The sequence below is a fragment of the Vanellus vanellus genome (genome assembly GCF_965231255.1).
Source record: "Vanellus vanellus genome assembly, chromosome: Z".
Taxonomy (NCBI): Eukaryota; Metazoa; Chordata; class Aves; order Charadriiformes; family Charadriidae; genus Vanellus; species Vanellus vanellus.
The window spans coordinates 62,729,770-62,743,471 of NC_138908.1; the positions used below are offsets into that span (position 1 = coordinate 62,729,770).

Here is a 13,702-nt window from a genome sequence, read left to right on the forward strand (position 1 = left end):
AACGATTTGGGCAGGCCACAGATGTCCTGATCAAAGTTTTCCATTCATTACTGTGGGCTCTATGCCTAAAACTACCCAACAAGCATTGCTGAATACAGCTTACTTTGTTTGTACGTGTATTTACTGCATTCTAACTCCTTGTTTGCTTGAAGAAATCACAAGAATGCATGGCACAAAGCAAGACAGAGCTCTTTTATTTTTATCACTGTCCTGAATGCCAGAATCTGGCAGCCCAGATCTGTGGCTTTGGTGTAGTACCTTGTTGTGGCTTTTGAAGACTCGTCCAAATAAGCACTGCATTCCTTAGATCCAAATCTAGCGATTCTGACTGTATTTTTTTTTTTTTCTATCTATAGTCCTGCAGACAAAATATAGCTGCCTTTGTTGCTATTAAGTTTAGCCAGAATTAAGGGATCAACATCCGGTAGCCGCTTTGACGATGGCAGCCGGTAGTCACTTTTTTGAAGCTTGGCAGCAGATATATCGCCAACCTTTCCAATATCTCTCCACTCCACCCAGCAAAAATAACATTCTCAGGAGGGAACACTAACGCAACAAGAACTTAATGCATCATCCTCTTTGCCTCTGCTAACCACAGTATGCAATTATCACAAGGGCCGTCACTGAATCTGTCCATGGTTGGATGGCTGACTCACTCTGCACGCTCCATGCCAAAATGTTTTTTACTGCTGCTTGCAGCAGTTCTGCTTGGTGTAGATGAGCTCATACATGCATTGTACAGCACTGAAAGAAGACATGTGAGAGCACTGCAATCAGAAAAAGCAGCTCGGGACCCCAGGGAACTCGCTACACTGTACGTTTGACCAGGATCTTCCCATGTAACAACCCAACATGAAACCGAATCAGGTCCACTGCCTGCAGCTGACACAGAAAGTAAGCTGAAAGAGTTAAAACACTCAGTTGGAAACCTCCTGGCAAAAAAAAAAAATGGCTTAAAAACCTTCTCAGACTTAAAATTGGTGGGTTTTTATTATTTTTTTTTCCTTTCTCTTAGCAAAAGCATTCCCGTTACAAACCTCAGCTTATTTATAGCTAGATAGACAAAAAAACTTATGGGTCCCCTTAGGGTGGGGCTACAGAGGGGCTGCCAAGGGAAGGGCTGGGATGTAGAAAGGGTCCTCTGACCCCTCCATCACATAAGAGCTAAGGTTAATGTTATGAGAAAGATACAGCCTCAGGGTCCAGTCGGAGGGGGGCCTGTGGTGTGCTGCCAAAGGAGCAGGTAGGCAGGAAAATGAATTCTCCCTTGACAACTGCTACGTCTTGGAAATGGTTTGGAGTTCCTAGGCTAAGCACAGCCCACACCTACAGTTAGATTCTGGATCACAATGTTTTGCTTGACATTATATATTTTTTCTTTGTCACATTTTCTTTCATTTAGACTGTTTGATTTCTATGTGTTGTGATTCACTTGCCTATTTCTCATTTGGGTTTCCCTGCCCCTAGGATTACAAACATGGCTACACACACGGACCGCATGTCCTCATGTGCCAGACTCCATCGCACGTGCCATCAGTGGCTCTGTCCCTATGACCCCTTCCATCAGGTCTCTTTGGTAAGTCAGCAATAGGTTGGCACAGGTCTAACGTGATTCTCTATGTAACCTCAAGCTCATTTACTGCTTCTTACATGGAAGACCTTTGGGAATATCCCTAGTAGCCTTAAACCACTTTGTCAGAAAGTAAGATGAGAGGCAAATTCTGAGGGGCCAACAGGGACTGCTAGTAGAGCTTCAAACCCACACAGACCACAAGGGTTTAAACTCTGGGTTCTTCTGTTCAGAGATTCTGAAGAGTTTCATCCAAGACCCATTTATCAACTTCAGGAAAGTTGGACAAATTATTTTCAGGCTGAAGATAGGGCCTTTGACTCAAGAAAGGTCCAGATCTTCTGTTTTGCTTATAAAATCGTCCCTTCCTTGTTTGTGTGCATCTTTTTGTAAATAAGCAATGCAAAAGGAGTAGCTAGTGTGAGCATTCTTCCTAAACTTGGTTACTTTTCTGAAGCTTAAATAATTTCTACAATATAAAAATGAAGACTTTTGAATTCAAAATGCTCAGATGTTTGCTAGATTAAGAATGAATCTTAACTTGGAAAGGGATGAAATGAAGTTTTATTTAGAGAGTTCAAAATGCTTGCATTTTTGAATGTTACTCAAGTAACCACAAAATATATAAAGAATTCTGTATTTCCCAATTTGAAACAACTGAACAGTATACAACTCTTTGCAGATGCCAACCTAAATGTGTCAGCCAGATGTTTTTTTTTTTCCCCAAACCCAGTTCAATTAAAATATTTTATGAAGGACCACCCATGGAAATAATTAGGAAATAAAATAAATAATTATGTGTACTGTAGCTAAGAAAATAATTAATGCTTGGATTTTAAAGTGCAATAAGAGGAAACAGGGGGTGAATTTGATACCTACAGAAGATAGTAACATGTCACAGTCTCTTCCTAGTAGATGAATTATATGAACTAGAATATCAGCAATATATTAAAATGCAGATTGCAGGACAGAGAGAAAAGAGAACATACAAGAGTTCTGCTTACCTCAGAAATTTAAATTAGACATTCTTTAATTTTTTCTAACTTTAGCCAAGGAGCTGACATTGATGGGAGACTTAAACACATTAATTACTTGAGCTTTTAGAAGGTAGCTGGTGTTTCTTTCTTTTCCATGAAATTGAATATCAGCCTAGAAAGAATAGCACCTGTAATAAAAACATCATTAAGAAGAGTTCCCATTTTTGTGGGTAATCCAACATCTTTCCTTGTGCAATACATATGCCAAATGCTGAATGACACACAGAAATGTAGGGCAGAAATTCGCCCTGCCCCCGAGTCCAGGCCCTTGTTATTGTGGCAACCACATCCTGTAATTGCCACTATAAACTAAAATGTTATATGCGGGTATTGACTGAGAACAGTTAGCTTTCTAGTCTTACATGTCTGCTTTAGACAGAGAGCTAAATAAATGTGTGCTATGAAAAAAACAGCCAACTTTCAAGAGCAGGAATAATATAAATTCATTTGATCTACTTGCCTTATATACTGGGGAATGGTTGTCAACTCCATCTGCATTTTGATTGCAAGAATAAATTAGCCAACACATTCTGAATGAATGAGGAATGGAGTACTAAACAGATGGAACCTCTGATATTTGGGTGACTTATTTCAAAAAGGCATTTGAAGGCCAACATGTATCATTAATGCATAACAGTACACAAATAGTAACCCTAAAAGTTGCACAAGGTGATTTTACACTTTATTCTTTCAGAATACCATATTTCAAACCATGTTACTAACTATATGCTACAGAAAATTAGGATATGAAACATAAAGTTGCAGTATTAAACAGGTAAGTTATAAACTATCATAAATCATTATGTTGGTATAAAATAAGCAAACTACAATAGTTAGGAAAGGGAAATGCAATAAAGGTTTTTCTACAGCTACTGAAGGAGGATGTGAGCTTTGTGAAAGTGATGCAACATCTTATAAAATGTTGTGTTGCTTACATTTTCCATCCCCTGCTGTCGTTGGCAAATAACAGAGCCTGAGCCTCAGTTACCATAGTCTTCAAAAGCTCAGAAGTGAAATGCTGCTGCACTGTGAAGCCAAGACTGTCACAGTCTGTTTAGATCTCTCAAATTTACAGGACAAAATTCTCTGTACATTATTTTATAAGCTCATTAGGAAAGAAACACACATACATCAAACAAGGGCTCAATCCCCTTCATACAGACTAGTCTAACACGTGAATTGACTAAGTCATCCCTTAATTCATGAGGCTTCTAATGCACAAGTTTTCTGATTCATAACTCGTAACCCATGCACGTATAAGCAAAATACTTACCTAGCTGATGATGAGCGTGCTCATCCTTCCTCCTCCATCACACTGCAGACCTCCCCTGTATCACACCAGGAAGCACAAAAGCCTCATCAGTCTGGCTGCTGTTGGATATGTTTCAGAAGCCTTTCGGGTAAGCTGGCGTATTTAGACCTTCCAGCTTGGACGTTTGGTCTATACCATTTCCCTAAGTTAGTGGATTCTGAAGCAACTGCCAGACAATCAATCGTAAGGGTTATGGCTGCAGGAGACAGCAAGCTGCAGGTGATAACGGCTGCCTAACGACCTGCAGCCTTGCCTGCCGGCTGCCTACCTGTTGCTCTCACTTTGACTTAACGGCGCCGCTCCCAACAGGCATCAGGCCTTTGCATGAGCTGTGTTTTAGCTAAAATCTGAGCAGGAGTTGGGTGAAGAGTCACACATGATAGAAAGAAAAGCTTAAATGTGTTTTGTGAAATGGAAGGAGATATGCTCAGCTATCAGTCTGGAGACTACCTTTGCAGAACATATAAATCCTTTTTGATATTTGAAAGATATTGGTTAAAATGAAAGTTGCTAAATGTAGCATAGCAAGAGCTTCTGTCGCAGCATATATATTTTACCAGTGAAAACTCAAGTTACCTGGAAGCAGGTCACAAAGAAACAGGTGATTCTGCACAGCCTGTCTAGTTAAGCTGTGGAAACGTGCGATTGTGTGAATACCAACAGTTTACAAGGTATTGTAAGGCTGTGCACTATGCCCAAGGACCCCAACAGAAAGGTTCTGCAACGTCATGGAAGGAAGGAAAAATCACTGAAGGCAACTAAATACATAGAAGTTAAATCTCTGAGACTCTGAAAAATCGTTTAGAAGGTGAGGGACAATCTGAAGACCTTATCACATGTGCTTGCCCTGGTCATATCCTGCTGCAACCATCTGCTTTCAGCCACTGATGGATGACGGATATTGAGCCTCGGTCTGAAACAGGGTTCCGAAACGTATCTGACTAAACCACAGAGAATGTATGTTTGCACACTATAGGAGAATTGTTTCCTCCCAAACTACATTTCTTCTTTCCCCGTCTTCAAGGCTGAAGAGAGTGAGTGAAATAGAATAGAAAATATACTGAAATAAAGGAGCAGAAGTGACAGATAAACACTAGAATTTTGGGGAGAAAGACAAACAGCTGAACAGGCTTCTGGAGAGCTTTGGCTTCACTTCTACTCATAGGAAAACATCGAAGGTGGAAAAGGCAAGCTAGATTTAAGACAGTGTAATGGAGAATCAGCTGTATCAGAAAGCAGAAATTTCTATCCATTTTTATATGCATTTTCAGTTTTCTTGAGTTTCATCTTTTCCATGCTTTATCTTTCTGTTTTAAAATATTGCACAAATTCTGTCAAGTCTGCCTCTTCATGAATCTCTTTGCTAACAATTAGCACAAGTGTCCTGAAGGAAAACTGGGAAAAGGTGTGCAAAATTTTAGTGCAATTTATAAGAGCTGGTCCTGGAGGCAGAAAACAGGCAATTAGATCCCTACTTTCTGGAGAGGATGACAGCTAGAGCTCTGCAGCCTGAGAACTTGGCTAAGGACACTGAGAAGCAGTACCAGAACTCTGGCCAGACTCCAGAGGTTTGAGACATTAAGAGAGCTGGTTGGTTGATCTTGCATCAATTTGATGAGTAACCGAGAAATGTTGCTTGGCCTGGTTTCTTCATGGCTTAGAGCCCACTTCAGGATGAAAACAGTCTCTACTACAGTAATAAAGAAACAAAATCTGAAAATAAGGGGTACTCACCAGGCAGGCAATAAAAGTAAGGTTTTATTCATCACCGAATCAGTGAACAATTCATGCAGAAAGGGCCCTTCGGAGGTCACCTGGTTGTTCCTCACCACCACCAAAGCAGGGCCAACTTCAAATTCGATGCATCTTCAGGGTTAGATCACATTGCTCAGGGTCATCTCCCACCAAGCACTAAACATCTCTGAGGACAGTGATGCCATAGCCTTGCAGTTTCCATATTTGACTAACCTCATGGTATGATTTTTATTTTTTTTTTTTTCATTTCTTATATTGAGTTGGGACTCCATGTGTTCCCTGTGTGCTTCTCATCTTTGTGCACCTTTGAGAAGGCTTTGGTTTCTGAACCCCCAAACCAGCCCCGGGAGCCTGCTTTCCAGCCCTCGGGGCAGAAGACCTGCTCTCTGTCTGGGGCCCTGAAGCATCCTTGACAGGACGAGGGGTAATGGGCACAAGTTAGAACACAGGAAGTTCTGTTCAAATACACGGAAAAACTTCTTTATGGTGAGGTTGACAGAGCAGTGGCACAGGCTGCCCAGGGAGGTTGTGGAGTCCCCTTCCCTGGAGATTTTCAAGACCCGCCTGGATGCAGTCCTGAGTAATGTGCTCTGGGCAATCCTGCTTTAGCAGGGGAGTGGGACTAGATGATCTCTAGAGGTCCCTTCCAACTCTGAAAATTCCGTGATTCCGTGATTCTCTATGCCCTCACATTCAGTAGCTGAAGACAGCAATTTTCCCCTTCTCTTTCTTCTCCAGCATCAACTAACCCATTTCTTTAGCCTCCTCTTGTTTGCTCTCCTCCCCATGATCATGATCATCGTGCTCCCCTGGACTCACTCCAATTTGTCAATACTTTTCTTGCACAGGGTAAGCGCAAAATGTGATGCTATGCTCCAGTGCTGTATAGAGGGGAATAAACACTTCCCCTAATGTGCTGGCTACAGTCTTGCTTATATGGACCAACATGTAGTTGGTTTTCTACACCAAGAGAGCACATGGCAACTCTTGTTCTATTTATTGTCCAGCAGGACGTCTAATTTTTTCCCCACAAAAATGCTTTCTAGCTGGCCGTAGCCCAGCATGTATTCCACCCCAAGAGCAGGACTTTGCCTTTGTTCAACTTCATGAAGTCTTTGTTCACCCATTTCTTCAGCCTGTCATGCTCCCTCGGCCTGACAGCCCTGCACTCCAGTTGACTACCACTCTCCACTTCAGTTTGATACATTAACAGGGAACAAGGATTATGGATTTTGCAACAAGGCTTATGGATTTTGCTGTATTCTGGGAGGTTTTGTTTTTTTTTTTTACCATGGGAGATTTCCACCTGTTCCCTTTTCTGGATGGAGGTGCACGTTAAAGGCAAAAATTATGCCAACTGTTGTATTTTTTTTCCTGTTCTTTAGAGATATGTAATAGCTTCCAATAAAATTTGTCTTCTGGACACACATGAAACCAAAAATCCGTTTATTCCACAAAATTGATGCATTCTGGATGTCCCTGCTGCCATGATTCATTGCAGCTTTTTAAGAAAAGTAATCTTTTTCAAGGAGGGAGGCAACGATTTACCTTCTGCATTAACAGCATATTCTGGACAAAGAATATTTGAACAACAGATTTATAATTTTACCAATACTTCACATAAAAGTCTTGGGAAGGAGAGAGTGGGAAAACGATTCCAAACATATTTTAAGAGTAAGAAATACTCAATTACTCAAGGAACGAGCAATAGTTTAATTAACAAGGTAAGAGATATGTAACTAGGACCCTGAGTCCATAAACCAGACTCTGGCACAGGATTGTTTTGCAGGACACAGTGCTGCGCGCTATGCCCAAGGACCCCAAGCCCCAGTTGCTGCTGGATCACAGTGGGGATCCTCATCAGGGTAGAACACGGGCACGGAACGTTTATAATAATACTGAAGCCGTGAGAGCAGTTTTTCCACCACATGAGGATATTTTTCAGACAAATCATTTTTCTCTTCAGGATCATGAACAATATCAAATAGCCAAAGCCTCTTTGTTGGTGGATCAGATGATTGAATCTTTGACTCATTGAACAAAGACGGTGGAGGGAACCAATGACTGCAGCCTGCAGAAACAGGAACAGACCAAGGATTAATTCTCAGATATGGAGCAGCAGTGTGGAGATGTAGTGTTATACTCTAATTAACAAGTTCGCTAGGTCCTTTGACAAGCCACTGGCCAGTGACTGTTGCTGCATTCCTTAACTCTAGCCCAGCACTAGAGTCTCTCTAGTCCAGGGCTACCTATACATGAGGCCTATTTATACAAAAAAGCTGCACCATTGGAATTCAAACTTCCACATAACTTAATTTCATATCAATTAATTTCATGGACTTTCTTCTTGGATTCGATGATCCTCATGGGTTCCTTCCAACTTGAGATATCCTATGATTCTATGATAGTTTTTCCACTACTGTGAAAGTCATTTTATACAAAATATTAGCAAAAATGAAAGAATATGTTGTTTGGATTTTAGAAGTACCCCTTCTAGATTTTTGCATGTGATCAAAAACTGAGAAGTTAGCAGAATAACTAAAAGAAATGAAAATACATTAAACAGAATTAAATAGTGTTTGGGGTAGGTGGGAGATACAACAGACTGTACAAAAACGAGTTACTTCATTACCTGGATATCCAGTTAGTAACTTCCATTTTCCATGTCGTATTGCTGCATGCATAGATATATTGAAAAGTGCATCATCCCATGGAGAAGATTTGCTCTGTGGTAAAGATGTCCGATTGTCAATGCCAAGACCTTAATGAAACAGTAAACAAGTTAGGTACATTGCATATGCATGAAGTAATGTTTAGAATTCTGTTGGAAAACAAAGCAGTATCATCCATTTATTTTTATATATTGGATAAAGAATTTGTTATACATATGTGCAAAGATCTGTGCTGTGATATACCGGATGTATTTAACTCAGAACTTGAACTACACCCCAAAAAAGTTACCAGTGGAAAATGTCACACCTGAGTCTGAATAACTGGACTCAATTTGCATAGATAGAGATATTGTATGTGTATCTCATACACCTATATTAAGAATGCTCACAAATTGCTAGATTTGCCCATACAAGTGACGGTATCTTTTGCCAGTTAGGAATACAGGATTGAAAGATTACTACTATTAATTCTCTTAGACCACTCCAGGGACCAAGTCCCAGGCCCTGACTTGTATCCACACACACAGAGATGTCTCTCTGGACTGAGCTGGCTACACTCACACAGATGTGTATCTGGCTGGTGAGGTACTTCTATGGCATGACACAGCGTGAAGCATGTCTTCATGCTGTCTTTGGTAGAGTCCCATATGATGTGGTCCTATATCCAGATACTGCAGAAAACTCTCAAGTGTCAACTATGTGCAAATTCCCTCTCAAAAGGAAGCCTGAAACTCCTTATAGAAGGGAGCTCAGAAAAAAAAATAACATGCATACACCAGGGATGATCAGAAGACCAGGAGGGAGTCAGACAGACACTCCAGGAGCATCCAAACCATCTTGCATATCAGCTTTCATAAACAAGATAGGAGTTTAAGAAAGAAAATCCAAAAGTTCTACATTAACTGTGTCTGTTGATACCTGTTTACCAAAAGACTACCAGAAGGCAACTCTATAATCAGACTAGAAACAAGACATCAGGAGATGGAGAGAAACCAATGTTGATTTTCTAGCATCTTTCAAGAGGTGACTTTCAATCAGTTTAGGGAATTTGAAGGACTCAGCTGACATATTTTTGCCACTGAAATAAAAAAGGGAATCCATGAGATGCACATTGATTGTGTGAGATCCAATATTAGAAGCAGAACGAGAGGTTTCTACAAAGAGTAAATCTGTACATCACAATGAGGCAAATATACATCTGATAGAAGAGAGCAACAGAAAGGTTGGAAAGATAACGCAGGGGCAGAATTTCTCTATTGTTTATGAAGATTGTGCTAAGTTTCTATTTTATTACTGGGCTTCATACTTTGAATCAGTTTTTCTTTAATAAGCACTTTTTGTCCATATCCAAGCTCCCTGTTTACATCAGACTTGTGTAATGTTCCCAGATAAATAAAGCTATAAACGGGAACTGCTTGTTTAGAGTATGCATACACAGACTGGGGAGGACTCTGCTCATCTTAGATCATGAAGCAGTGAAGCTGATGATAAAGAAAACCAAACCCCTATAAAACTGAGGAAAACATTATAAATACTCCCAGAAGAATGTCTTCTGGCAGATAATTCCCCACACAGCCATTTGATGTCCACAGCAGATACAAAACAGTTTGAAGATTAATATTGCTTACTTTTCAACATCATTATGTTATGTATTATTCTGTCATACTGTTTGCTACTAGGAATACTCATATTTGCCATCTACTTTCTTAAAGAGCACAACGAAAGACATTCAGCAGGTCAAAAAACACAATCATGTTTTTTAAACATTATGTCTCAAAATTACAATATTAAAGGAAAAATTATGTGAGTCTGCATTTCTGATGTTAAGGTTTAGCATGGAGAATATGCTTCTGATTGCTGAGCTATGGTATGTGAAGCCATAGTATTACACAAGATACATTATTTAAAATACTTCAAATAAACAGTATGAAAGATTGTATTTTTAGATATACTTTTCAAAATATCCTTAGAATGCCATGCATGAGACTTAAAATAAGATTCCAGAAGATAAAATACTTTTCAAAACTCCTCATTTGGTCCAGGTAACAAAACCAAACTCCTAAACTAAGAAATGCATTTACCAGAGCTAGTAGTTGAAGTTGTTTGGTAGAATATTATCTTTCAGCAAAATTTCTTGAAGAAAAAAAGATAAATTCCCTCATGTTGAGCTATTATAAACAGAACTTTGTCAGTCATGTTAACTCATCCGTTGCAAGCACTTGCCTTCTGCCAAAGAAATGTACTGTCTATTATTCAGACAAGTGCATTGCTTCCCAGGCAGTACAGGTCAACTTTCATCAGACATAACAGCCATGGAAAACAGATCCATGCTTGCTTGAATGCTCTCTGCATAAGGTATTTATAGGACTGCCAGTTTGTTACATTATATAAGCACCAGGTACAGAACTAAGATAAACAAAAATATTGCCTGATATGAGTTCTCTTCTTCCCATCATATGACTTCCACCTTAAGCTCAGATATTCCTCCCCCTGTGTTTACCTGACTTTGTCCCCTTCAGCCCAGCACTTAAGATTCTACCTCTGGCTTCATTCTTCAGCTTCTGCTAGGGCAGGTGAAATGCAAAATGCCTGGACAGTCTTTTCCCTCGCCATATGAATTTTACAGGGATCCTTCTTCCAACTTGGCAGATTAAGCAAGTCACATTCTTTTTGTTTCCTTTGCAAGATAAAATGTTTATTCCCATAGCATCTAAGCAGTTTTTCTCTGCACCTGTTCTAGATTGTTGGTTGTTTTTTTTTTCTTCTTTTTTTTTCTTTATGGTTGACTAGGCAGTAAACAACAACCCTGTGGACTAATCCAGCAGTCAGAGGACAGATACCTTTTATAGATTGGGTAATCAAGTCTGCCTTCACATACCTGCATATTCTCCTTATAGATTTATATCTAAAAAATGTGATGCTTTTGCTTGTGGAAAAATGCTAGACATTTTATTTTTCTGCCGTTTGATCACCATTGTATCCATGGCTAATGAAATACTAAAGCTTTGTTTTTAACTTAAAAAAAATCCCACAGCCTTTGCCATGAATTTTCCCATTTTCAAACAGAAGCCACTGTTTCCTGAAGCATAACTTCGGAGCCTCACCAGATGCTATAATTCTTTTTAAGTAGTCTCTTGGGAAATGATACAACTTTTATTCATTAAGAAAGCAGTGAAATTTCATCCAGATATTTATTTTCAAATATTTCATGCTACAACAAATTGATCTCAATATTTTAGTGTTTTGTTTGGAGTTGTAGGTCACCAAAAAGTATTCAAATAGCTTTCACATCTCAATAGAAAAAACAAGTCCTTCAGACAATGTTGCCATTGGTAAGTGACTTCGGAGTTTACATCATATTTCAAAACCTTCTTTAACCTTAAGACCCTGAAAAAAGGTTTCAGGATCAGATTTTAAAAGGCATGGAGGTGGCCAGCTCCCACTACCCACAAAAGCAGTTTATTATCTAAATACTTTAAAAGCCTGGCCCTCTGCCCCTTATGAAAACTTCAATTTAGTTCTTTTCTTTCCATTATCATACATTGTTTCTGTAAACAGATATATATATTCCAAATTAGGATGTAAAAGCCTAAATAATCTCCAATGGCTAATTTGTCCCTTCAAGAGACTTGATTTTTCAGAAGGCCAATGTCATCAACTCTGAAAAATCTATGTAAGATACTCAGAAAGCATCAGTCAAATAATGTTAGCTGCATTTGCACGAACAATTGCCATTTTGATGATTTTAATGTTCGATAGCATACTCTGTAGGCAGGACGTTGAAAAATTTACTACTGGGTAAGTATATAAATAACATCCTGAATAACGACCAGCGAATATGTGGGACACTTCTCAAAAGTAAACAATCTTCCAATGCATTAAGCCTTGCTAATGCACAAGTGTAAGTACAATAAAAGGGAAAGTAATGAACGTAGGGAAAAAAAGCCAATCCTCACTCTGCATACACAAAAGAATGTGCTCTGAACAAGCTATTGCTATTTAGGGAAGAGTTTGCAAAGTTTTAATGAACAGGCAATGTCCAGAAGCAGAAAAGCAAAACCAACATTAGAAATGGTGAAGAATGGGACACTATACCACCACCTAGGCCCTTGTTGTGCCTCACACAGGACACTGTGTGGTTCTGGTCTCCATTTTACAAAACAGACACAGAAAAACTGTACAAAATACAAAGATATATGACAAGGAAGATTAAAGCTATGGAACAGCTTCTGTGTGAAGAATGCCTAAATAAATAGTACTCTTCATCCTCAAAGATGGACAACTGACGAGGGACAGGACAGAGGTCTATGATATTGTGTGGCCATGACAAGCTGAATGAGGAACAACTGGTCCTTCCTAATAGGGGCATCAAATAAATTATGAAGCTCCATATTCAAAACAAACAATACTATATACTTCTTTATCATGAACCCAACTCAAGCGTGGAATTCCTTTCCTTGCGATGCTGATAAAAAGGGTTCATGAAGTAGAAGAAAAATCTATCAAGGATTCTTATATCCAAAATCACAACCTAAGGATCAGGCTGCCATTAGCTGCCATTAGGGAGCCATTAGCTGCAGGTTGTGGGGGCACACATATTTATGTGCTTGTCTTCATACACTACTTCCTACACAACTGCTACTCTTGGAAACAGAATAATGAGCGAGACAGATTTTTGGCCTGATCATACACAAGATGTGTTACCAAATTACTTTCAGTTCAGGACAAGCCAAATATTTTGTTTACAAAAGAAAGCACTATGTCAAAGCAGATTTATGCAGTCCTTTTTATTACATTAATCTCTGTATGTACTTAACTGAAAGGGTCAAAACTTTCACAAAAGGTAAGTATAGAATCACAGAATCATAGAATATCTCAAGTTGGAAGGGGCCCCTCCCACTAGACCAGGTTGCTCAAAGCCCCATCTAACCTGGCCTTGAACACCTTCAGGGATGGGGCATCCAGTTTCTCTGGGCAAACTGTTCCAGTGCCTCATCGCCCTCAGAGTGAAAAATTTCTTCCTAATATCTATTCTAAATTTACCCTCTTCCAGTTTGAAGCCATTACCCATCGTCTTGTCACTACACGCCCTTGTAAAAAGTCCCTCTCCAGCTTTGTTGCAGGTGCCCATCAGATACTGGAAAGCTGCTATAAGGTCTCCCTGGAGCCTTCTCTTCTCCAGGCTGAACAACACCAACTCTCTCAGCCTGTCCTCATAGGAGAGGTGCTCCAACACTCTGATTGTCTTCATGGCCCTCCTCTGAACCTGCTCCAACAGATTCATGTCATTCTTATCTTGAGGGTTCCACAGCTGGACACAATATCTGATACCTACATTATTTCCTGCTTTAGTCAT

At 39.6% G+C, this 13,702-nt stretch overlaps 1 protein-coding gene across 1 annotated transcript in view; it reads right to left on the bottom strand.

Moving 5' to 3' along the window:
* Positions 1-7,103: 7,103 nt before the first annotated feature.
* ARSB (arylsulfatase B) overlaps positions 7,104-13,702 on the bottom strand; it is a gene marked incomplete at its 5' end in the record, with an annotated part of 67,546 nt that continues 60,947 nt past the window's right edge. The window contains 2 exons of the mRNA XM_082497171.1: positions 7,104-7,745; positions 8,307-8,435. Of these exons, the coding sequence (XP_082353297.1) occupies positions 7,480-7,745; positions 8,307-8,435 (395 nt within the window). The 3' untranslated portion in view covers positions 7,104-7,479. The remainder of the gene's footprint in view (positions 7,746-8,306; positions 8,436-13,702) is intronic.